The sequence below is a fragment of the Sinohyriopsis cumingii genome, unplaced genomic scaffold (assembly GCF_028554795.1).
Source record: "Sinohyriopsis cumingii isolate HCF-2022 unplaced genomic scaffold, ASM2855479v2 utg000957l, whole genome shotgun sequence".
NCBI lineage: Eukaryota > Metazoa > Mollusca > Bivalvia > Unionida > Unionidae > Sinohyriopsis > Sinohyriopsis cumingii.
In genome coordinates this window covers 796644-824399 of record NW_028315947.1, presented here as the reverse complement: position 1 = coordinate 824399, position 27756 = coordinate 796644, and the positions used below count along the sequence as shown (strand labels likewise).

The following is a 27756-nucleotide window of genomic DNA, read 5'->3' as shown; positions in this document are numbered from 1 at the left end:
ATTAGGTAAGACTTAAATATCAGCCAATCAGATCAGTGGATTGCAGTTGAAATCAAGACTAAGTTATTTCAATTTGAAATCCAAGCCTGATCTCTTTTAATATCATGAATACACTCTAACAACTCAATTGGAAATCATCTTTTTTGTATTTTTTTGCATTTCAGATATTACCCAGTCAAAATGAACATGTTATATGCTGAAGTACACATCAAGTTATCATGTTATGTGCCTCTGGGTAGGAAAGCTTTTGGAAAATCTTGTACTTGTTTTCTTATACAATGAACAGAAAAAACTTTCAGCCATAGTCCTATATGATTTCATACTAAAAAGGGTAAATAACATCCAATCCCTGAAGATGATCTAATAGAAGTAGCGACATACAAGATTTGTCTTTTACATCTTTGGGAAGTAAATAACAACAAAACAAGGTTGCTTTTACATGATCTGTACATATTGTCATAAAATACACAGTGTACTGAATAGCAACAAACATTAATACTGACAGCTTTGCTTTCTTTTAAGAAACATGTCATATGCATTTATGTTAGTGGTGACCACATTTGGCAAGATATCTAATTAGCCTTCCTCTGAAGCACAGCAAATGATAAATCTCTCCTAGAACTCCGTTAAAGTTATTTCATAATTTAGAAATTTATCACAGCATTGACTTTAAAGCTTGAAAATATTTCCACATTCAAGTCCTGGGTTAATGATTTTTCAGTGTTAAGATGGTTCATATTACATTTTTATTGATATTCAATACATGCCATGGTGATAATCATTTTGAAAATTATGCATAAAGAATACAGGTACAAATTAAATATAGCAAAAAATAAAATCGTCAGAATTGTGTAGGAAAAACCACAATATATTGCAAGATTTATTCACATGAAAAAAATCTCAGTATTTTAATCATGATGGCAAATTTACACATCCAAAGTTATTAAAATGTATTTGTTGCAAAATTCTGAACAATAACAGGATTTATATCTACATCTTAAACACACCTTGTGAGCTTTTCTTTCAATGGCAAATAAGCGAAAATTAGTAAAATGGTACCTACATCTATGTTAATTACATATTCAATCTAAACAAAATGTGATCCATTTAATTATATTACAATTACAAAATGTGATTCATTAAATATAATAAGGCAAAAACATTGAAACAAAAAATAGTACAGTATAATTGGACGGCTGCTTAAAAAAAGAAGGAAAATAAATATGGATGGAAGAAAATAAAATGGATGGAAGTGAATATAAAATTACAAGTTTTAAAAAGTGGTAAAACATAAGAAACATTACAATTACAATAATAATAAATAGTACTTACTGATAATATTCGACAATATACTGTATCAGTATTTCTAGGAGACTTGTTTTATCCTGATTAATGCTCTTTGCAATGGCAAAGTGAGGAATACAATTTTAAGTCAGTCAATAAAACTTGCCCTCTGCTCTTTCAACATTAAATATATTGAAAACCAGAAACGTACTTGTTTCAAGCTGTTTCACATGTGCAACAATCAACAAAGACCTAAAGAAGCTATCACATCCTCTTCCATGCAAACATTTCACCATTTTTGTTTAGTATATGTAATTTAGAAGAATATTAGAAAAGTGGGTTTTAATATAAGAATTTTGCAGAATGCTGTCTCTTTTACTCCACTAAGGTGTAGTCCAAATAACCAGGAATACATCTGGAGCATGAAAGCATTTTACTATGAACTCCTTTTGTCAGCAATGAGGATTACACTTCAGTATAAATACACCCATGATCGACGAGGATTACAGTCCATTGCAATGATTACAGTCCACTGCAATGTGGGTTACACTTGAGTATAAATATACACATGATCAAGTGCAATGAGGGTTATACTCGAGTATAAATATACACATGATCAAATGCAATGAGGGTTACACTTGAGTATAAATATACACATGATCAAGTGCAGTGAGGATTACACTTCAGTATAAATACACCCATGATCAACGAGGATTACAGTCCACTGCAATGAGGGTTACACTTGAGTATAAATATACACATGATCAAGTGCAGTGAGGATTACACTTCAGTATAAATACACCCATGATCAACGAGGATTACAGTCCACTGCAATGAGGGTTACACTGGAGTATAAATATACACATGATCAAGTGCAGTGAAGATTACACTTCAGTATAAATACACCCATGATCAACGAGGATTACAGTCCACTGCAATGAGGGTTACACTTGAGTATAAATATAAACACAATCAAGTGCAATGAGGGTTACACTCAAGTATAAATATACACACGATCAAGTGCAATGAGGGTTACACTCGAGTATAAATATACACATGATCAAGTGCAATGAGGGTTACATTCCAGTATAAATATATATTTGATCAAGTGCAGTGAGGATTACACTTCAGTATAAATACACCCATGATCAAGTGCAGTGAGGATTACACTTCAGTATAAATACACCCATGATCAACAAGGATTACAGTCCACTACAATAAGGGTTACACTGGAGTATAAATATACACATGATCAAGTGCAATGAGGGTTATACTCAAGTATAAATATACACATGATCAAATGCAATGAGGGTTACACTCGAGTATAAATATACACATGATCAAGTGCAGTGAGGATTACACTTCAGTATTAATACACCCATGATCAACGAGGATTACAGTCCACTGCAATGAGGGTTACACTTGAGTATAAATATACACATGATCAAGTGCAGTGAGGATTACACTTCAGTATAAATACACCCATGATCAACGAGGATTACAGTCCACTGCAATGAGGGTTACACTTGAGTATAAATATACACATGATCAACGAGGATTACAGTCCACTACAATAAGGGTTACACTGGAGTATAAATATACACATGATCAAGTGCAATGAGGGTTACACTTGAGAATAAATATACACATAATCAAGTACAGTGAGGATTACACTTCAGTATAAATACACCCATGATCAACAAGGATTACAGTCCACTACAATGAGAGTTACACTCGAGTATAAATATACATCTGATCAAGTACAATGAGGATTACAATCCAGTAATAATACATCCATGAATACATCCATGATCAAGTTTCCAGCCTGTCATGGTGTCAGAAGAACTCAGCTCAGTGCAAATAATAAACACTCATGTCTTTCTTAACAAATATGACAACATTGTTGGAAAAGGGATCACCTATTACTCTTTTATGCTTCAAAGGTGAGACAAAAAATTGTGATTTTGATTGCAATATGTTTGTCCCAAATTGATCAAATTTACCTCAGTATAATGTTGACAAATTTGGTTTAAACAATGTACTCCCAGTTGTGTTGTCATGCAGTGTACTGGCAGATTAGGGTCTACACCATCCACTTTTAGCAGTGCAGACCCAGTTGGGTTGTCATATAGTGTATAAACAGACCAGAGTGTATGCCATCTACTTCAAACAATGTCAACCCATGCATGTGTTCCTTTCCATAGTGTCCTGGCAGATCAGGGTCTACACCATTCTCTTTAAAACAGTGTAGACCCAGATATGCCACAATACATTATACTGGCAGACAAGGATCTATACCATCTGCTTACACCCAAATATGGTGTAATGCATTATGCTGGCAGACAAGGGTATACACCATCTGCTTACACCCAAATATGGTGTAATGCATTATGCTCTAAACAGTTCAGACCTAGATGTGCTGTTCATACAGTGTACTAGCAGACCAGGATCAAATCCATCAGCTCCATACTGTGTAGATCCAGGTGTGCTGTAAAACACTGTACCAGCAGATCATGGTCTATATTATCTGCTTCAAGCAGTGTAGACCATTATGTGCTGTAACACACTGTACCGGCAGATCAGGGTCTATATTATCTGCTTCAAGCAGTGTAGACCATTATGTGCTGTAACACACTGTACCGACAGATCAGGATCTATACCATCTACCTCAAGCAGTGCAGACCCGTATGTGCTGTTACACAGTGTATTGGCAGATCAGGGTCTATACCAGGCATCAAGCAGTGTAGACCCAAGTGTATTGTTTTGCAGTGTACCAGCAGGAAAACATCTAGATCATTTATTTAAAACAGTGTAGACCCACGTGCACTGTCAAATAGTGTACTGGCAGATCAGTGTTTAAACTCTTTGTCACAGTGTCTTGGCAGATGAGGGTTTACACTATTCGCTTCAAACAGAGTAGATCTAGGTGTGCTGTCATATAACCCTTTACCTCATAGTGAGTATGGCTTTTTAGTCCTCCAATACACATGTAGCAAAGTTACCCAGTGCACCTGTTACCTATTCGATTCCATACACATAAGCCTGCCTGTTAACTGTTAAGCAGTGTAGTCTATGTTACGTTTAACAGCAATTTTAACCATTTTACATTTTTGCTACACATCTATTATGCACGGAAAAATTTAAGAGTAAAGTCCGATCGTTATAGCTGTGTAATTATTTTTCAATGAATAATTTTTTATGTGCTTTAAAATCTTGAGAGAACTTGTTCACTGTCAAGTCAGTAAAGCCACGTGACCAACCGTAGCTGCCATTTCTCATACTCGAAATTCACAAGTTCTATGTCTGCATCTACATCACTAAGTCATCTGAATTTGATAATTTATAAAAACTAATTGCTGCCTACATCAATATCAGAGCCTTTACCTAAGTTATTGAAGCTTTCATAGTTGTGATTCTAATCATGAAAAGTACTGAATAAAATCCACGACCTCCATTTTGGAGAGTGGAGAATAAGACCCAGTTACTTTAATTAGCAGATTTTGACCAGAGCATAAACAGCGACCACATGATCTAACATAAAGGTCATTCACAGCAATGAATGAGGTATCTAATAGGGGTTTTTCCCCAAAGGTGGTTCTATGAAAACCCGCTAAAAATGGCCGATGTTTACAGCAGGGTCAAAAGGCGCTTTCATGTGAATGGGGTAGAGGCATCAAAAGGCGCTTGCAGATCTGGGTATAAACTATTTGCTTCAAATATGTACACCAGATTTGCCTTTACATGGTGTCTGCAATAAAATGTTGCATGGTGTTTGCAATATAAATGAATCCACTGCATATACATGTTTCAAAACACTGTCTCACATTTAAAAGACAAAAAATAATATTAGATAAATACATATGCATATATGTAGTGAAAATTCTATATAAATATACTTACATGTGTGTGTGTGTGTGTGTGTGTGTGTAGATAGGTATTTGTGTGGAGTTTACATTATTAACTATTACACATAACACTTATAATATCAAATTCAATGAAATGTGATAAATGCAAGAAGCAATTTTAACTATTTTAATACAAATATACATGAAGAATTGATAGTTTGTTATAAATATATACATTACACCAAAGATTGTATCACAAAGTCACAAATTAAACTATATATTGTATCACAATGTCTGGTAAAATGTAAACTATTGAGAAAAAACAGTTGCCCCCTCCCCAATATATGAAATACTGACATCTTAAAGTATCACATGTACTCGTATATGTAAAGCAGAGATGCATATAATAATACTAGATTTTTTATATATAAAATAAAAATGTTGAATAACCATAAATATCATGGTTTAAAAGATTATGTAGATATACAGTGGGTATTTAACTTCTCTCTCTAAATTCAATTGTAACCTTAGAAAGGTTCTAAATCTGTGCTGAGCTTAAAAGTCTTTTTTGACTATGCATTCCATTCCTTTTGGGTAAAATCAGTTTAAATATTTCCACTAAAACTACATTAATTTTTCAGAGAGTGCCAACATTCAAAAAGTCCATGGCTTCACCAGTAAGAAGAGCCAAATTCTTTTCTTCGTTTGGATTTAAGAAGTTCATGTGACACTGTGTCCATCATTCTGTATGTCAACTCATCAATCTCCTCTACAAGCTGTAATGACTGGTCCAGGCCTGCTTCTAAGTCCGACTGTGGAGAGAGAGAGAGAAAACATGATAAATACATCAAATAAACTTCACTTATAACCATATCAAACACATAGAGGTGGACTGCCCATAGGACAAGACCTGAATTACAAGGTTCATCAGATCTGAGCAGAAGGTGATGACCCTATCAAACTGACCATCATGGCACGTGGGCAGTCCATACCCAATTACATAGCCCTCTTGAATAATAATTATCATTTTATTCCATGAATGATTTGTCCTTCATTCATTATAAATGTATGGTAATGCAGCATGCATAAAGTCACATCATCCACTGATGTGAACCAGTCCATACCTTATGTAGACTGGTCTCTCATAAAATTAGGCTCACCATAAAACAGCTACCAGTAATATGATGTGATCAACTTTCAACCAATAGAAAGTTTTACATTCAAGCAATAAACCAGTACAATTTTTACAATAATTTATCTATAATACAAGATACATTGTTGTAAAAATATTTGGTATGAGTACACTGTTCACTTTGATGTCATTATATCTGGAATTTACTAAAATAATAAAAGTTTTAATCACAATTGCATCATTATATCAATAATACTTGCAGTAATAGATCAGTTTAGAAATCAATATTCAGCTTTGAATAAACATTTCAAAGTCTTCAAAATCCTCCAAGCTTTATATATGCATTAATAATAACAATAACAATGATGATGATGATGATTTTAATATCATATTCAATCCAATTTTACCTTCTTTTTCTAACATTGCATCCATTTCTAAAAAATCTAAAATTCTGCAATCTACTTACCTGTGTTCATTATACCTTTTATATTTAGTATATTTATATTTAGATAAATGGTAAACAGAAGTACTGAATAACATATATTGCAAGTTTTCATTGTAAATTTGTGACAGTGCTGCATATATATCAATGACTTGATTCCAAGAATTTGGTTTCCTTCACTTGTGAAATTAGCAATGAGAAACTGAAAAAAGATGTGCCAAAAATCAGCATTACCCAAAGCCAATAGATTTTAATATGACAATGGTCAAAGTCAAAACATATAACACTGCAATAAATGTGCATCAGGCAAAGATAGTGAGAAATTACTGTGAATAACATTTTTCTGAGACAGAATTTTCATAAGGAGATGAAATTTGTAAAAAAAAAAGTATTGATTGGTAATAGCCATGCTGAAGGATAGTATACATTTTAATTGATAGTAAAATAGCCAATTACCAGTATATGTTACAAATTTGCCACCTTTGCCATGTTCACATAAATTTGTTAACATTATTTTATGTCAGTTGTATAACTAAATTACAACATAAAACTACCAGTAAATACTTTATTGAACTCTGATCACTTTACTATATGTTTGTGGTGGAGGAAGTCAGAGGATTGTGTGAGAAAACCAGCAACTAAAAATAACAATTACTGACTCTTATAATGGTGCAGAGGACTGAACCCAGGTCCCCAGACCAAATCCAGGTCCTCAGACCAAATCCAGGCCTCAGACCAAATCCAAGTCCCCAGACCAAATCCAGGTCCTCAGACCAAATCCAGGTCCTCAGAATAATAGCAAGGCCTCAGACCAAATCCAGGTCCCCAGACCAAATCCAGGTCCTCAGACCAAATCCAGGTCCTCAGAACAATAGCAGCTGTTTAATCACTGCTGTCCAGACCTTGTTAACAGGAATTGTGATTCAGCATTTTATTATACTGTTGTAAGTATCAAATCTGATATCTCAAAACTTTCTTACTGTCACTCATAAAGGGATTAAATTGAAATCTTTTAAATGACAGTTTTCATCAATGATTTTTTTTTAACCTTTATTACATTTGCAATGAGTAAACTTCACACAAACTTTGTTCAATATGTAGACATGCTATTCTTGAACTAAACAAATCCATTACGATGGAAACTTCCAAATTCTAATAAATCTATTATGGTGGAAACTTCCAAATTCTAATATATCTATTATGATGGAAACTTTCAAATTCTAATAAATCTATTATGGTGGAAACTTCCAAATTCTAACAAATCTATTGTTATGGAAACTTCCAAATTCTAACAAGTCCAGTATGACAGAAACTTCCAAATTATAAGAAATCCATTATGATGGAAACTTCTAAATTCTAACACATTCTTTATGATGGAAACCTCCAACGTATATGTTGATTCCATACTACTGCATGCAATTTTCTGCTTTTCTCAAATATGAACTTGAATAACTGATCCTAGATCAAATCACTGCTTGAGTCCTATGGTTTATATACTGGTGCTGGATCAAATCACTGCTTGAGTCCTATGGTTTATTACTGATATTTGATCAAATCACTGCTTGAGTCCTATGGTTTATTACTGATGCTGGATCAAATCACTGCTAGAGTCCTATGGTTTATATACTGATGCTGGATCAAATCATTGCTTGAGTCCTATGGTTTATATACTGATGCTGGATCAAATCACTGCTCGAGTCCTATAGTTTATTACCAATGCTGGATCAAATCAGAGCTTGAGTCCTTTGGTTTATATACTGATGCTGGATCAAATGACTGCTTGAATCCTATGGTTTATTGCTGATGCTGGATCAAATCACTGCACGAGTCCTATGGTTTATATACTGATGCTGAATCAAATCTCTGCTTGAGTTCTGTGGTTTATTACTGATGCTGGATCAAATCACTGCTTGAGTCCTTTGGTTTACGTACTGATGCTGTATCAAATCACTGCTTGAGTCCTATGGTTTATTACCAATACTGGATCAAATCACTGCTCAAGTCCTATGGTTTATATAATGATTTCTTAAATTACAACTTGACACATCAAACATATTAACCTAAAATTGTATATTTGACAACTCTGCAATTTCAGGAAGCTTATAAATTATCAGGTGTTATTTCACAATGCACATAAAAAAAATGATCAGTCTGTCATTGCATGCGTACATGCATGGACAAATGGTATTACAATTGTTAAGCTATCCAGTAAAATCTACGTTTAAGACAAATTTAAATATTGTAAGAATATTTTACCGAAGGAAGAACAAGATCTGAAAATGTGTAAAAGTGTAAACATCTGGTATATATAATAATAACAAGCCTTGTACAAATATTCATTATTAATTGTTGAAAATAGATATGGCTTCATGGAATCCCCCATTTGATGGGTTAACCAAAGTATAAAACTTCCATTTGAAAAGTTGGTTCTTGGATTTGAATTTAGCAGCACAGTGAGCATATTACTGGTTGTACCATGCACAGAGCCAAGTGCCTTCTGATCGACACACTGATGCTGCTGACCTAGATTGACCAGCATCAAACTGGAAATCTTTGCATAATAAGTGCAATATTTTACAAACTGTGTCATTAAAGCTACTGTCTTTTTCAAGGCATGTAATTACAGACACTTTAGTATCAAAGGGCTTTTTTAATCATGGCTTTTAAAGATTACGCTAACAGTTGTAGTTCTCAGTCTTGAACTACTCAAGCCAATGACAGGACTGGAATTGTGGTCTCTGGATTGATTCCACTAATTTCGTAATCTTTCTAATAGGTTTCATCCACATCTAGTAGATGAATTTACCATAATTATTATTTCATACTAATATCAAAGCAAACTGAAATGGTTTATAAATTTGTGTGCAAACTAATTACCATAAAATGCCAGAAACATTGATATTCACTCATCATACATTTGGTAAAATGTCCCAAAGTCACTTTGCAAATTAAGGGAATCACTGAAATACAATTATTATGTTAGCTTAGGTTTGACAGTAACAAAAATCATTGAAATCTGCCTAGCATGCAAAATTATAATCAATTCAACTACAGTTTAATATTTTTTGGGAAACATTTAAGATCGATCTATGCCAAAAATGTCAATTTATTTTTAAAAAATGTATGTCATACCACTTTTGATTTCTTAAAATTATATAAATATATTGTTGTAATGAGTTATGAATTACAGTTCAATGTCTTATATCAGCTGTCTTAAACAAGAATCTCTCATACATTCATCCAGCTCAGGTCTAAATCTGATTTCACTTCTCTTATATAACAACATCTAATACAATATGTATCAGGCTAAGGTCCAAATCTGATTTCCTTTCTCTGTATTTTGTAGACACTCATCCTGTCCAGGTTTGAATCTAATTTCAGTTCTCTTAAACAACCCCTCATATATATATCCAGCCCAGGTTTGAATCTGACTTCCCTTCTCTATATTTTATATACAAATATCCAGCCCAGGTTTGAATCTGACTTCCCTTCTCTATATTTCATTTACAAATATCCAGCCCAGGTTTGAATCTGACTTCCCTTCTCTATATTTTATATACAAATATCCAGCCAAGGTTTGAATCTGACTTCCCTTCTCTATATTTCATATACAAATATCCAGCCCAGGTTTGAATCTGACTTCCCTTCTCTATATTTCATATACAAATATCCAGCCAAGGTTTGAATCTGACTTCCCTTCTCTATATTTCATATACAAATATCCAGCCAAGGTTTGAATCTGACTTCCTTTCTCTATATTTTATATACAAATATCCAGCCAAGGTTTGAATCTGACTTCAATTCTCTATATTTTATATAGAAATATCCAGCCCAGGTTTGAATCTGACTTCCCTTCTCTATATTTCATATACAAATATCCAGCCAAGGTTTGAATCTGACTTCCCTTCTCTATATTTTATATAAAAATATCCAGCCCAGATTTGAATCTGACTTCCCTTCTCTATATTTCATATACAAATATCCAGCCCAGGTTTGAATCTGACTTCCCTTCTCTTGATTTCAAAAACAAATATCCAGCCCAGGTTTGAATCTGACTTCCCTTCTTTATATTTCATATACAAATATCCAACCAAGGTTTGAATACGACTTCCCTTCTCTAGATTTCATATATAAATATCCACCCAAGGTTTGAATATGACTTCCATTTTCTAGATTTCATATACAAATATCCAGCCCAGGTCTGAATCTGACTTCCCTTCTCTATATTTCATATACAAATATCCAGCCCAGGTTTGAATCTGACTTCCCTTCTCTTGATTTCAAAAACAAATATCCAGCCCAGATTTGAATCTGACTTTCCTTCTTTATATTTCATATACAAATATCCAGCCCAGGTTTGAATACGACTTCCCTTCTCTAGATTTCATATACAAATATCCAGCCCAGGTTTGAATATGACTTCCATTCTCTAAATTTCATATACAAATATCCAGCCCAGGTTTGAATCTGACTTCCCTTCTCTAAATTTCATATACAAATATCCAGCCCAGGTTTGAATCTGACTTCCCTTCTCTGTATTTCATATAGAAGATTAACACTTCCTCTAGAGCCACCTTTCTTACCTAGGAAAAATGTATTCATGTCTTCAATGGATGGACTTGAGGTTTCAATGAATAATACTAATACTACAACTGCATACAAAATGTACCAGAGATTCCTAAAGCAACTGACTGTACTTTCATTCCATCTATGGATAAACTGTCTTTACCTTAGATTCAATCACTAACTATCAATTATTTTTTTCTCATAATTTCTCCTTACTTATAAAATCCATTTTGTAAGAAATGATTATCACATCCAAATCATATAATACTGTAATGCATGACAATTTGTTTAAAGCATGTTATGTCCTCTCAATACTGCATCTGATGCCTAATTATGTGGGGTCTCCCTCATGCAATGATAAGTTATACAAGAAACAACAATTATTTTTCATGTCTCCTTAAATCTTAGCAGCATGCCATTTTAGTAAATGTTCATGCAATTTTGTTGGATAAAAATGCAATCACAAATATCAATTTGAACTGCAGACAGTTTTCATATCCAGTCAAGTTTATTTATCCTGGAAAAAGGGTGTCTGCCATCTTTATGAACAACCTACTTCCACAATATTATTGTTGTTCTATTTAAATTGCTATAATTTACAAGACAGGGCCCAGTGACAGAAATATAATGTAACCAGCATACACAATCAATGCAATATCTTTCCTAAGTCCTGTAAAATAAGACATACTTGTTTAAGATTTAATTTTATTCTGGTGATGATGGTGGCAGAGGTGTAATGAATAAATCCACAGTTAAAACAGCAAATCTATTGTGTCTTACGATGGGAAATGTGACGTCACAAATATATATTGATTTTACTGAAGCTATATGCTTCTAGACATCATGATTTTGTTTGTTGTTTATGCAGGAATCAACTTCAAAATCACATGAATAATTAAAGGACTGAACAAAAGATGGCAGACAGTCTTTCAAGGGAGGTAATTATAAAAGCTTGCAATTTCATATGAAAACTATCCATTCATTTAATTTGCAAAGTGAGATGTTTTTTCTAGCACTACTGCTTCAGATCAACCAAACTGGGTGCATTATACATCACACAAGCCATGTCATGATTTTTCACCTGGTTGTTATTGTTAACATTTTGATCTCCTTCAATATTTTCCTTGTTCTCCTGCTCATTTGATCCAACAGGTGCTTGTTGCTGGGTCAAAAATCAAAATACATCAGAAATATTTTCCAACAAACATAGCTGCATTTTTAACATTTTATTACCTACCCAGCTGGTACTTTATAGCTATTCACCTGCCAGCATGAAATTAATTGAAGAACCTTTGGTTTCCAGAAGCAAAGGAAATTCTTCAAAGTAAATCTGAGTAATAATGCATTGAGTTTTTCACAGTAAAGGCCATGATCAACATTACTTACGTCTACTCGATAAACAGTTCATAAGCTCTTTCAAAAGTTACAGAGGGATAAAAATAAACACAATATGTGAAGTGAAAATGAACCTTGATCCAGGTTTACTGTGTTGTCACCGAATTTTTGTTACAATCCACAACATCTTTAAAAGTTGAGAAGAAACAAAATTTATGATGGACAACTTTTCCATGTCGAGAAAATAGATGTTTAGTTTGTTCCTTGTTTAAAAGTGTTACAGTAATACTTAACTGGAAGATGGTTAAAATGAATCAATGCTTCTCCACCTTACAACGTTCTGTGCTAAATATGCAACTTCGGGTCAGATCCCATTTCTAACTTAATATGCCCACAGTTCCCTTTATGACACTTGAAAATATTTCATAATTTAAAATAAAACTGTGAAGCTTCCAGTAGATAATTAAACATTACTGTCAAACTCACTTATCAAATATAATTTGATTAAAAAGGTTTCAACTAATATCCTGAATTAAATAGTTCAATTTATCAAGGCACACATAGAAATTTGTTGAAGATAATATAAATAATACATAATACAGTATTTAAATAAGGATAAACACTTTATTTTAAAGAACAGTAACTGGTTTACTTATATACATACCGGTCCTGCCATATCACTATAGTAATCCTCATCCCTGATACGTCGGTATTTCCTTCTCCTATGTCGCCTTCTCCTCCTACCAACACTTCTACTTCTATGACGACAAAAAATTTGAATCATATCATGTAATAATAATAATAATAATAACAACATATTTATATAATGATAAGCCCTTACTTGAAAATTAACCCACCCTAAACTTTTCTTTAATTTGCACAAATATTTACCAAGGATTTCTTTGTCCATTTACAAACCAAATGAATTTATGGACATGTGTTAGGCTGGTTAATAATACTAATCATAATAATAATAAGATCAAGAAGAAAAAGATGATGAAGAAGAAAAGGAAGAATATTTTAAAGACTGATTGCTTGTAGTTTTCTCTACCTGGAATAGTATGAGATGTTTGTTCAATTCACATTTCAAGAAATAATTTTATCAGTCTGAACATACTAGCAGTTCTGGCATATTTGTTATTTGGGTACATTTTCAGTTTGAGCACATTTGCAGTTTCAAATCTGACAATGATTAGCTCACTAATGTAATAGGTAGCCATTTTAGTTACAAGTTAATGTAATAGGTAGCCATTTTAGTTACAAGCTAATGTAATAGGTAGCCATTTTAGTTACAAGTTAATGTAATAGGTAGCCATTTTAGTTACAAGCTAATGTAATAGGTAGCCATTTTAGTTACAAGCTAATGTAATAGGTAGCAATTTTAGTTACAAGTTAATGCTCAGTCGTATAATTAATGCTTAGCATACTGCATAATGGAAGGTAATACTGAGCTTAATGTAATAAATGGTTATACTGAGCATAATGTAATAAATGGTTATACTGAGCATAATTTATAAAAATTTAATATTGAGGTTAATGTAACAATCATTAATACTGAGCTGAATCTAGGTGTGGATGGACTGACTGAAGATGGATATACAAACATGGATGCAAAAGTGATTGCTAACTTCAGTTTCCACCAAGACAGGCTGACAACTAATGTTCTTTAACATAACTGTTAATACAATGTTTACAATATATAGTAAATGTTCTTCATTCTTGACTGAAACACTGACATGTTATTTCATGTTCTATTTTACACTAATGAAACACTGACATGATATTTCATGTTCTATTTTCACTATCAGATGAAACACTGACATGTTATTTCATGTTCTATTTCACTATCTGATGAAACACTGACATGTTATTTCATGTTCTATTTTACACTAATGAAACAGTGACATGTTATTTCATGTTCTATTTTCACTATCAGATGAAACAATGACATGTTATTTCATGTTCTATTTTTCACTATCAGATGAAACACTGACATTATTTTATGTTCTATTTTACACTAATGAAACACTAACATGTTATTTCATGTTCTATTTCAAACTAATGAAACACTGACATGTTATTTCATGTTCTATTTTCACTATCAGATGAAACACTGACATGTTATTTCATGTTCTATTTTTCTTCCATACCTTCTTCCCTCAATTTCACTGCCTGACTCTGCACTGTCTTCTTCATTTCCGAATTCTCTGACAAAATATCGACTGGACACTTGACCATCAGGAGTATAATACCGCATTGTGCCCCCTGACAGACTTCTTCTTGAACTGTAAAAGGAAAAGAATGAGTACATCAGATAACTAGATGACTTTACATGAATTATCATTATATATGATTTGTAAAGCCAATTAAGTAATGTACACATGCCAACAAGCAGCCTGTAGCCAGTGATTTCCAGAATTATTCAACAAAGTTTACTAAATATAATAATGATAATGATGGTGATGATGATAATAGAGATAATGATGGTGATGATGATAATAATGATAATGATGGTGATGATGATAATGGTGATGATGATGATAATCATAATGATGGCGATGATAATAATGATAATGATGGTGATGATGATAATAATGATAATGATGGTGATGATGATAATAATCATAATGATGGTGATGATGATAATGATCATGATAAGACCTTTTTCAAGCAGGAAACTCAGTGAGAAAGGAAGCGACTTTCAGTGTGGCTGATATAAGGATTTATCAGCCAGAAAAGAGTGATATTCACCAAAGCCTGAGATGCCTTTGATGAATAGCATTTTTTGTAGGGCTGATATATCTTTGTACTGAAACCATGTCACTAATTATTTTCTTTTACATGACTTTTAATTTCATAAAGAATGGAGAAGACAATTTTTAAGTGTTTACCAACAAAAAGCGGTTGAAAATGTACTTGCCTAACTTGAAATGGCCAGTAAAGATTGCTGGTGGTAAAATGAACTTTCCAATCACTAGCCAGAATGAGCCAGTTTCAATTCAGGACTGACCAGTGTTAAATGAAATAGATGTTCTGTCCATCTCAAGCCCATACCTTCTCCTGGAAATTTGTTCTCCATTTGTTTTGATCAAGCTCATACAAGTGCTTCACTCTCATTCTTTAATGCAAATAAATGCTTCTGACTAAAATGTAGACTGGTGACATTTTTTAAATACTAAAAACTGATGTCAGAAGAATCAAACAATAAGTTCCAGAAAACAAAATTCTCACAATCAAATTTATTTTGATAACATGGTCAAGAGTTGATAAATCTTTAATAGCTGGCTCAGATGAGGAAATTATTTTAGTACTGCCTGATCAAGCCAGTGGATGTTTTTGAGGTTGTTAAAACTGCATAAGAAATTAATAAGAACTAAAATGATTGGAATCATGTAGAATGGGTAAAAAAGAAAATAAAGATAAACAATAAACAATAAACATTCAGCAAAATCTTTCCCACACCTTACACTTCCTAGTAATTTTCAGAATCGTAACTAGTTTTCATTTAAAATGATCACAAACAGACAGAAGGAGGAGCAGATGGGAAAGTAACCAGATGGTCAAGCATGCAGTAACTTAAGACACTATAACATCATTGTAATATTTATAAGTGAAAGGTGATAGATACTTCAGCAATACTGTATACATACTTGACATATACTGGATATATACTTCAGTGATAAAAGTAGTATGGAGACAATCTCAGTGAGTACCACATTGCATGACGACATACAAAAATAACTGATATGAAACTAAATACAAAAGGCTTTAACATAGGTCACTTAAATGTATAAGTATAGTGGGAAAAATAGACCAGATTAAGTTAATGTTGTCTTCCAAGGAAAATAATATGCATGTTTTAGGACTCACTGAAACCAAATTAAATGCTAACCACAATGATAATACATTTCAAAGTCAAGGCTACAATAAACCATTACGCAGGGACAGAGAGACAGCGGGGGGGGGGGGGGGGGGGTCTTGTTGTATACATTAGAGAAGATGTAAGTGCAGAAAGGTGACTTGACTTGGAGTCACATGACTAGGTGGAAATTTCTCAAAATAATGCAAAATCATTCCTAGTTGGTTTCATTTATAGGTCACCTTCCTCTAAAGCAATTTGGAATAATAACGTTTTGAAACAAATGGAAAATGTTCCTGCGCAGGAGAAAGAAACATATATACTTGGTGATATAAATAAGGACTTTCTCAATGCTCAAATAAGGAACAACTGGATGGAATTTATTGAATCATTAGGCCTAGACCAGCTGGTAAATGAATCTACAAGGGTAACAGAAACATCAAGCACTCTTACTGATCATATTTATACCAGCCTACCCGACAATGTGGCTTGAGTTAATGTACCGAATGTTGGTCTTAGTGACCACTATCCTATTTTTTTGACCAGAAAGGTTAAATGCAAGAGAAAAAAGAAAACTACACACAAAACAATCACTGACAGATTGTCCAATTATTTTAATGAAGAACAATTTCTCAACGACCTATACAAAGTTCCATGGAATATGATCCAAAATTTGGATGACATAGATGAATCTCTGAGGGTGTGGACTGACTTATTCATGGATGTAGTCTCTAAGCATTCTCCACAGAAAGTACATCGAGTAAAGACTGAAATTCAACCTAACTGGCTTACTACTGAAATCCTAGATGCTATCAAAACATGAGACCAACTCAAGGCTATGGGAAACTATGCACGATATAAAGTATGGAGAAATAAAATAACAAGTATGATTAAAAAAGGTAAAACACTTGTTAGCAAACATTGCTTGAAAACAAAAAGAGCAACACAAACTTAATTTGGAAAGTCTTCAATGAACTTACTGGAGATGAGACAAATAAAACTCACTTGCTTCTCGTAAATGACACCATAGTCACTGATGACACTGACATTGCAAATATTTTCAATTTCCCAAATCTGGTTCTAAAGGATGATGCTGATAACTAATGGCCAATCTCAATACTACCAAACTTGTCAAAATTGATTGAAAAACATATCCATGACTCATTCATGTCATACTTAGCCAAACACTTGCTGTTACACCTTAATCAGTCATGCTTTAGACAGAAACATTCATGCGAGACTGCCTTGATCTCCCTAACTGATAAATGGCTTCAAGCACTTGACCAAGGTAGTATAATAGGATCTGTATTTGTAGATTTCAGGAAAGCTTTTGACATGGTGGATCATGAAATACTTTTGGAGAAACTGAAATTCTACCAATGTGATGAAAGCAGAGTTAGATGGTTTATTTCATACTTAAGTGAGAAAACACAACATGTTTATATAAATATAATAATGTTCTGTCTGAACCTGGAACAATTAGATATGGAGTACCACAAAGCACAATTCTAGGTCCATTACTATTTATTTTATTTATTAATCACCTACCACTTTTACTAAGGGACTCAATATCATCTACAGAACTCTATGTAGATGGCACAATATTGTCAGACACCTAAAACACAAAACATGAACTCGAAATTTGTTTACAGAGTGCCCTAAACAAACTGGACAACAGTTGCACATGCAATGGCATGGTGGTAAATACTGGTAAGACTAACATGGAAGGATAAAAATTTGCAAATGGTCTATCATGATAGACTACTTGGTATTTTGGTAGATAATAACCTATCATGGACTGAACATATAAAATATATCAGTAAAAAAAAATTCAAGTTTATGGCTTCTCAGTAGGATAAGACATTTTCTCCCTGAAAGGCACAGAAAACTATTTTATAACGGTTAGATACAACCCTATTTAGACTACTGTAATACAGTATGGGGTAATTCAAATGATAAAAGCATAGCAAAGCTGGCACATCTTCAAAAAAGAGCATTTGGACTAATATCAATCCAGAAAGAAGGCAAGGGAAATTTAGCTGGTAAGTTAAAAATGTTACCTATTAAAAACTGAATCCATTTGAGAAAAGCCAAATTAATTTTCAGGATATCTAAAAATAGTGCTCCTGAATATTTACAATCACTATTCCTGTATAGGCTACCTGGCAATACTCCCCCACCTGCCAAACAGTGTAAAATTCCCAAACCAAATTAGGAATTACTTTTAAAAAGTTTCCAATACTCTGGAACTTTGCTCTGGAATAGTATTCCAGTTGATATTTGAAAAGCACACTCTATTTCCTTCTTCCAAACCCAATATATCCAGTGGCTTCAGAGCATGCAGCTAAAATAAATAAATTCCTTTGTATGAGGGTCTCAAGGTAGATTAGTTCTTACCTAATTTTGTTACCCTCTTTAAATAATGTCATTCTTATTATTATTATTATTATTACTAGTGGTACTGTTTACTCTAAGTGATGAGTGATATGTATTTGAGCAATACTGTATACATACTGGATATACACTTCAGCAGCACTGTATACATACTGAATACTATATATATATATATATATATATATATATATATATATATATATATATATATATATATATATATATACACACACACACACGATACATACTCTGTACACTCTAACCAGAAAGATACTGCTCCAGTGGGCTAGTGTCCGCCTCGGTTGCAGTAGGTCATGGGTTTGATCCCCGGCCAAGTCATACCAAAGACTTATAAAAACGGTACTAACAGCTGCCTTGCTTGGTGCTCAGCATTAAGAGGTTAGTGTTAGGACTAGTCAGCCTGGTGTCAGGATAATGTGACTGGTTGGGACATCATGCTACATGTCTGCGACTGGGTGGGACATCATGCTACATGTCTGCGGCATGATGCCCCGTGCTAGACATCACTATAAACTGCCACACTGCAGACACCATCGAGATATGACTGAAAAATGGTTAAAAGTTACGTTAAAAATCCAAATCACACACACACACTAAACAGAAAGCTTTCACTTAACGTTCAGCACTCAGTTTCTGCTCTGAAATCACATATTTCTCTGATGTCACTGGCAGAGTGATACCTGAAACTCATCAAGTGAGCCTTTAGAATTTTATATCACCATAGCTGAATGCTTGTGAGGATGACACAATGTTTTCAGAAAAGGTAGCTTCTGTGATGAGTTATGTAATAATGTCTTTTATTATGTACAGTATTTACAGGATACATTTTGAAAGGCAATTTCATATGCACACATGCACAGATAATACACACATAAAGCTAATGTTACAGGTAGATGCATATTCAGGTATATGCTTCAAACAAATTATTGGTCTGACCTATTATTATTATTCATATAAATAAACTCGAAGTCTTGTTTTCTTTTTCTAAGACAAAGTTATAGTACACAATTTTTTTCATTTATTGAGGTGAACTTGAATTACTGTGAATTGGTATACCCACTATATTGGTAAATACCTCATCAGTTAGCCACCGCTCCGGTGGCCTAGTGGTTAGAGCGTCCACCTTGGATGTGGGAGGTCATGGGTTCGAACCCCGGCCGAGTCATACCAAAGACTTACAAAAATGGTACTAACAGCTGCCTCGCTAGACGCTCAGCATTAAGAGGTTAGTGTTAGGACTGGCTGACCTGGTGTCAGAATAATGTGACTGGGTGGGACATCATACTACATGTCTGCAGCATGATGCCTCAGTGCTAGACATCACTAAAAACTGCCACACTGCAGACATCGTAGCAATATGACTGAAAATCTGTTAAAGCTACGTTAAAAATCCTAATCACACACACACTCAGTTAGCCATGTAATGATTGGTTTAACAGCCAGATGCTGTATTTTCTAAAACATTTTATCACTTTTATGAAAGGGTGGTACAATATGCCTCTGACATGCAGCAAGGTTCAATATAATGAATTTTTACTTCATAAATAGGTAATTGTGTACCCACCCACCCAAATTCCATAAGTTTAGTTTTATAAACCCAATTGTATAGTTTAGGACATTCTTGTGTAGTCAAACTTCTTTTTCAATGTTTGAATAGCAAACTTCACTCTTTTTTTTGCAGACTGTTATCCATAACAGAAAGTATGTTAAAAATAATGATTCTTGGATGAAGCATTAGGACTGAAGCTCCTATTCAAACTGAAAAGTCATGAGGACCAGAAGTTAAGGTTAACCAAAAATGGTAGAAATTGGGCTTTGCATTCTATAAACCCAGGCAAACCCAGATTATTCTAATATTATTCTAAATGTGTAGTTTGGTATCCAAATGTGTTGTTTGGTATCCCAATGTGTAGCTACGTAATTTGGGGTCAAAATAAGTATAAACTACACGCAAGGTATAGAAATAGGCAGGTCTGTAAATATCAGATTTCCCAAAGTAAAGCTCTGTAATAACTTTCATACATCATTCACCTAAACACTTTCAACTAAATTTGTTTTTCAAAGTTGAAATGACAATTAAGTTGCATCATGACATGAAAATGATGTTATGACATTATACACTGGTCAATGAAGTTATGACCATAAAATATATATACAGTATAGATATTGCATATATTGTTTGAGGTCAAGAGATCTGATTCAAAGATAGCTCCCAATAATCATGTAATAACTTGCATTATATAATCATGTAATAACTTGCATTATATAATCATGTAATAACTTGCATTATAGTCTTGTATTATTCACAGATATGAATTTTCAAAGAAAAAGACCAGCATCTTTCTGTGCCAATAGTTATATAGATATATGTTAAATACATTCTTCCATGTAAAAGATGGGGTTTTTCAAACTAGTGGGCTATACCTATACATGTGTGAGGGTAGTTCTGGTTATCAGAACAATCTGGAAAATAATGAACCATTCTGGTGTCTATTCAGGGGTCTGTAATTATTCTACCATAAGCTAACTTAGGTAAAACTAACTGACTCATCAAGCACCTGTCTCTCCAATTACTACCCTAGTCTAAACTAAAACTTATTAGTTGCATGGGTGCCTGTTCAGAGGTCTGAAATAACAACCATGTCTAAGGTAAAACTAACCAACTAATCAGGGACCTGTTCAGAGGTCTGTAATTGCTATCACAGTCTAAAGTAAATCTACTGATTGACTGGGCACCTGTTCAGAGGTCTGTAATTGCTATCACAGTCTAAAGTAAATCTACTGATTGACTGGGCACCTGTTCAGAGGTCTGTAATTGCTATCACAGTCTAAAGTAAATCTACTGATTGACTGGGCACCTGTTCAGAGGTCTGTAATTGCTATCACAGTCTAAAGTAAAACTACTGACTGACTGGGCATCTGTTCAGAGGTCTGTAATTGCTATCACAGTCTAAAGTAAATCTACTGACTGACTGGGCACCTGTTCAGAGGTCTGTAATTGCTATCACAGTCTAAAGTAAAACTACTGACTAACTGGGCACCTGTTCAGAGGTCTGTAATTGCTATCACAGTCTAAAGTAAATCTACTGACTGACTGGGCACCTGTTCAGAGGTCTGTAATTGCTATCACAGTCTAAAGAAAATCTACTGATTGACTGGGCACCTGTTCACAGGTCTTTAATTAATACCACAGTCTGTGGTAAAACTAGAGCTATATGCAATGGTGCTCACGTGCTATAAAAGAGGCAATTGTGCAAAACACAAGTGGGTAAATACAATAAAAATACAATACAGACTGCAGTGCTGGGTTGTTTGATGAAAAATTATAAATTTCTATAACTTTACCTTGCTCTTGAGGTAGGAATGACATAACCAATTGGCTGGACGTCTTCATCAGTATAAACTTGTTCTCGAGGTGCTGTATACAATGGATAACCCAAGTCCAATCTCCTTTCACTTGGTTGTTGAAGATTAACACCAGACATCTGTTGTATTTGCACACCTGGATATCCAGCTGGAAGTGAGCTCCTTGATGCTGTCCGATTTCTTGGTCCAGATGCAGCGTACGAGTACAGAGTCTGTCGGAGAGTGTGTTGAGGTCTTGGCTGGGTTAATTCTGAGGGAGAAGATGTCCCTGCAGTGGCACCAGTCTGAGGGGGTTGAAATCCAGGAGCGTGTGGAGGTTGATATCCTGTGAATGTTAAATTTGGCTGAGATCCATACACTCGTCTCCCTCGTTTAAGATAGTATTGTTGGTCTGACTGAGTTTGTTGTGTGGTTGTGATTGTTTGAGGGGAATACATTCCATAGTGACCCTGTACATGTGCACCATTACCTAATTCCTCTGCTTCTTGCTGACGTGTGGGAGACTGATCTGAAAGATATCCATTCTGTTCAATATACTCACTTTCTGGATGATTCAAATCTCTTGTATTCAGATTCTTTCGAATCCTTCTCCTGTCACGAGGTCTTGACCGTAACTGTCCCTCAGAATTTAGGCGAGGTTCTGCATAGGAATCTGCTGCAGCATAACCCAAAGGAATGTCTCCATCACCTGGATGCAATGGAATATACCAATCCCAGTCCCAATTCCGACCAGGACTCCCAGAAAATGAGTTTGCCCTGCGTCTTGGTCCTCTCATGAATGCATAAGGGTCTTCGGTCGGATCAAAGTAATAGTCATCATGTTGATTCTGTTGAAGTAGCGGCTGTATGGGTGCAGGGGCAGGTGGAGGAAGGGGTTGACTGTGCCTCTCAGTTTTGGAATGCAAGAATTCCTCACGCAGTTTTCCAAGTTCATCCTGAATTTGTTTTAATCTTTCACTGAAACAAAAGTTTCAGGTAAAACTCATTATAAAATGATGGGCAGGGTCAATGAAATAACATCATGCCATAAAAATTAACAGTAGATTGAAGAATGTGAAACATATGTTTTGACCAAAAACTTACTTCCGAGTCCATAATGGGCATTCAGTGATGGATGGAAATAAAATGTCCATCTTGTTTTGTTGTTAACTGAAGGTAAAATTTGTCTTTATTTAGTCAAGATTGCTGCAATATGCGGCTACACTTTTACACCCAAGGTACGTTGTCTGTCTATTTACGAATATCAACTAAACTGTCATAACTTTTTAAGAGACAAATACATTAAATACATTATGTTTTGACTAAAACTATATTTTCATGGTTGACTTAAAACTTGTATGCATACAAAACATAATTGAAATGAAATGAATGTGGGTGAAATATCTTAATTAAACTTAATACCCTTGATTGGTTCCCTGTCTCAGTCAGCTGTCATATAGCCTTAAGTTTGGGAACCATTCTAAGCCTATCACAAGTGAAGGCAAGTTCAGCAACTCATTGATACATAAAGTGAACTAATCTAATGAACTTTCAGCTGCTATTCAAATGGCAGTAATAATTATTCGACATTACTTTTGGTCTGTTTGGCACAAATTACATACACAGAAAGTCAGAGTCCTAAACTTTTTACTGGCAAGTTATATAAGAATGGATTAGGCTGTTATATATACCTACATTTTCTGTAACTCCTAGCTCATGATTTTGTCCAATTTTTTTCAACTTTTATCCATGGGAGTAAATTTCAGTCATTGTCTTTAGTTGAAATTTTGTATGTGCATATGGTCTATTCTGAAGAATGCAAAATTGCAAAGGATTTATAAATAGATACTTATGTTTGTATTGACAGTTACTAATAATAAATTAATATATTTATTAATACATATGTTTATGAGATTGAGCCTTTTCCCCATTGGACAGATAAGTCAGGTGGTATCTTGGAAGAAAAAAGTTAATCCTTCTTGGATGAGTTAGGCCATATGAATAGATATTTTGAAATATTAACTGGTATAGTATGGTCTCTGTAATGCAACATATAGTTGTATAGACTCCTGAATATGTATATACGGAGAGAACTGAACAATCAGGTTCATTACTAATTTGGATCCTTCTTATTTCTTGTGTTCTTGTTGCAAAATCAAGTCTGTGGATGTGTTTTATGTTGTACTCAGATATTATTTGAGAGGAAAAACATTTTAGTGAAAACAGAAAGTGCTCATTTTTTGGACTATAATATTATTGTGGAACTATTGTGAATTATTCAAAAGGGAGTTCTGGACAATTCCATTTTGACAACATCATGATTCTTAGCAGAGCAGTACATTTCCAGTTCTGAAGTTTATACAGAACTTTTCATTCTTTGGGCTTTAATATAATTTTTCAGGATTATTTTGATTCACTTCATAATCATGTAAGATACTCTCACATTTTCATTTATAACTTTGATAATTAAATTATTTGTTAAGTTTTTAAATTTTTTTTAGTTTTGCTTCTTTCTGTTACTTAGTTTATGACCAATGAGTCATAACAAGCCCCCCCCCCCCCTTTGAAAAGTGTACTTCCTGTTGCACTGGTCATACAATTAGTAAATGAATAAAGTTATGTATAAATTATTGCTTCCTCAAAGAATGTTGAAACTTCACTGTTTCTGTATTTATGGGGAACATAACCATTTACTGGCAGTAAAATGGACTTTTGGGGGAAAAAAATAGATATCATATGTTGGTCATGTGTCCTTCATCTACAGAGAAATATTGTTTGATTAGCATGTCATTTCTAAAGACATCCCTTACTAGCAAGCACCCTTAATCTTATCATATTTCTTATTATGTTGTTGTTGTTGTTGTTGTAGGGTTTAACGCCATTTTTCAGCACACGATAGACTGTACATGGGGGCCAGTATTAATGGTGGAGGAAGAACCCGGGAAAACCCCGGAAAGAACCACCAACCCGCGAGAAGCTACTGGCAAGCTTTCTCACATACCCACATTGGCCGAATCCGAGACTCGAACCTACGCAGACAGAGGTGAGATGGCAGTGATCCGTAACGGAGAACGCTTTAGACCACTCGGCCACTCAGGGCCCCTCTTATTATGTAATTTTCACTGTAGTTTCTAGCATTTTGTATATCACAGCATGGAACATGCAGAAATGCATTTGGCAATTAGGCAATTAATAAATGATTTTCTTCAAATCAAGAAAATTTTCTTTACCTATTTACAGAGCCTGCAGTAGCAGCCGTTCTAGCAGTTTCTGGATCTGATGCCAAAATGCTTTCCTCACTTCCAGAACCAACACTGCAATCCTTCATCTGTTTCAAGGGTACAAAAAGGGATGTACCTGGGGCAGCCTTGGGTGTTGGAACTCTCTGACCTTGGGCAGGTGATACTCTCTGACCTTGGGCTGGTGACGCTCTGTGACCTTGGGCTGGTGAAGACCTCTCAACTTGGGCAGGTGATCGTCTATCTAGGATACTAAGATGACGCTGCTGATCCAATCTTGCCCCAGGGGTAGCTGGCCTGGGTACCTCCATTTTTGGAGAAGGTGGAACCTTCATTGGGGTTCCTGGCTTTCTGGCTTGGATTATTACTCTTTCAGAATGAAGCTTTTCTAAGTTTCTATCCACATCTGGCTGTGGACTTAGTTCCCTTGAAGAATACAGATCCTGAGTTGTGTCCCTTGTTGGTGAAGCCCTTGGGGTACTGTCCTCCTCTTCATCTGATACAACTGGTGGGGGTGGGGGTGGAGGTGAGGGTTTCTTCTGTTTGACAGGGGATGACTTGGCCTCAGCAGCTTTTATACTAGCCTTAGATCTGTGACTCATTTTTGTACTTGGACGATCTGAAACCCACAAAAAGGCATGTTAGTTTATAATACTCAGGGAAACTAAAAACAAGGACATATTATATTCATTCAGCAGTGTCATACAATAATCTATTAATTATCTTTATGTATTTATCTCTCATTATTTATTGTCTTACCTACAAGACTGCTGAGTTATGGTGGTATCATTATAAAAAAGATTGCATAATTGTGAAATACCTTGCAACACTGTAAAAAAGCAGTGAAGTTCTGCATTCAAGTTTTATTTGAAAGTCAGATACTGGAGGTATACTGACACAGACACAACTGAGACACCATACTGTAGTTATATTAATGTACATACAGACACAAGTAAGATACCATACTGTAATTATACTGACATGCATGCAGACACAAGTGAGACACCATACTGTAGTTATACTAACACAAATACTGACAATAGGGACACACCATACTGTAGTTATACTGACATACACACAATCGCAAGGGAGACACCTGGTTCCATGGAGTCTGATTGTTTTGTTATTTATATATTACAGTCTATCCATTAAATATTGTTATATATTCATTTATTTATTTATTTCAGAAAAGTAATTAACAAGTGAAAGTAAAGATCATTAGAAAGTATACAAAGTGATCTACTGATTTTTTTAATTGACTAATTAATTTATTGTATTAATTACAAAATTTTGGGATCTGATTTATTGTTCCACAAGATATGACAAAAACTCTTCTAAAATACTAATTTTTAACAATGCCTGTTTTTGCATAAAACTTTAGGTTAATTGGAGAGGATTGTAAGATCGAAGTTAAATTTCAGATAAAGGAATCTAATCTTCACATTAGTAACTGTAACTAAATTGTCTTGATCCATTAAAATCCATTATTTGTCATTTTCCTGACCTGGTTTATATAGAAGTCACTTGAAACAAAGTGTCATAAATGTGCAGTGTACAATGACTGTAATTGTTTCTACAATTTTTATTAATCATTTTTTCACATGTACAAATAGTTATAGAAAAAGCAACTGACTGGTATCATAATGATTCATGTGTAATGTGGACTAATACACAAACAGTGCAGACCCAATCTAAAATCCCATCATGCACTAGGCACCATGTTCTACACTATGTGCAGCTGAGTACAATATATGCATACACAGGAGCAATGCAGCATTAAGGATGATCATTTGTGGAATGTTGGAGTGTGAAAGATTGACACAGACTGACAGTTTTACATAGTTAATGGTATCAAAGTATCAGAATCACTAAAAAATGTATTGACTGGTGTGTATTTTTTGGTGCTACTCTTAGTTGAATATATATCCTCCGAGTCATTACCTGGAAAGAACTGGAAAATATACCCTGTTATGAACTGCCTATAAACCACAGCTAAATGATTACTACACAAGGGTACCATCAATGACACGTTTCTAAATAACTGGAATTTTTGAGCAAAAATCACTTTCATCTTTAAGCAGTGATTTTTTTCACTGATATGTCTTAAACCCTAAAACTGATAGGCTTCTTCCTTACCCTAAGTGCAATCCATCCACAAAATTTGGTTCAGGTCTCTGATGTAAAACCAATGTGATTGCATGGAAATCATTCTTCTTCTTTTAGACATTGACCTGGACTGCTGACCTTTGACCCCATATCAACAGGTTTCTTCATTAGCCCAAGTACAAGCAATT

At 34.3% G+C, this 27756-nt stretch overlaps 1 protein-coding gene across 5 annotated transcripts in view; it reads right to left on the bottom strand.

Annotated features, from left to right (window-relative positions):
* Positions 1 to 429: 429 nt before the first annotated feature.
* The window catches only part of LOC149772950 (uncharacterized), a 159131-nt gene continuing 131804 nt past the window's right edge, over positions 430 to 27756 (bottom strand). For 4 of the 5 annotated variants that reach the window (XM_089947074.1, XM_089947077.1, XM_089947075.1 and 1 more), the window contains 6 exons: positions 25454 to 26081; positions 22224 to 23201; positions 14755 to 14889; positions 13269 to 13362; positions 12351 to 12431; positions 430 to 5941 (listed from right to left, as the gene is read on the bottom strand). In XM_089947074.1, the coding sequence (XP_089803200.1) occupies positions 5801 to 5941; positions 12351 to 12431; positions 13269 to 13362; positions 14755 to 14889; positions 22224 to 23201; positions 25454 to 26081 (2057 nt within the window). In that variant the 3' untranslated portion in view covers positions 430 to 5800. The remainder of the gene's footprint in view (positions 5942 to 12350; positions 12432 to 13268; positions 13363 to 14754; positions 14890 to 22223; positions 23202 to 25453; positions 26082 to 27756) is intronic. The other variant, XM_089947078.1, reaches the window with a different exon arrangement.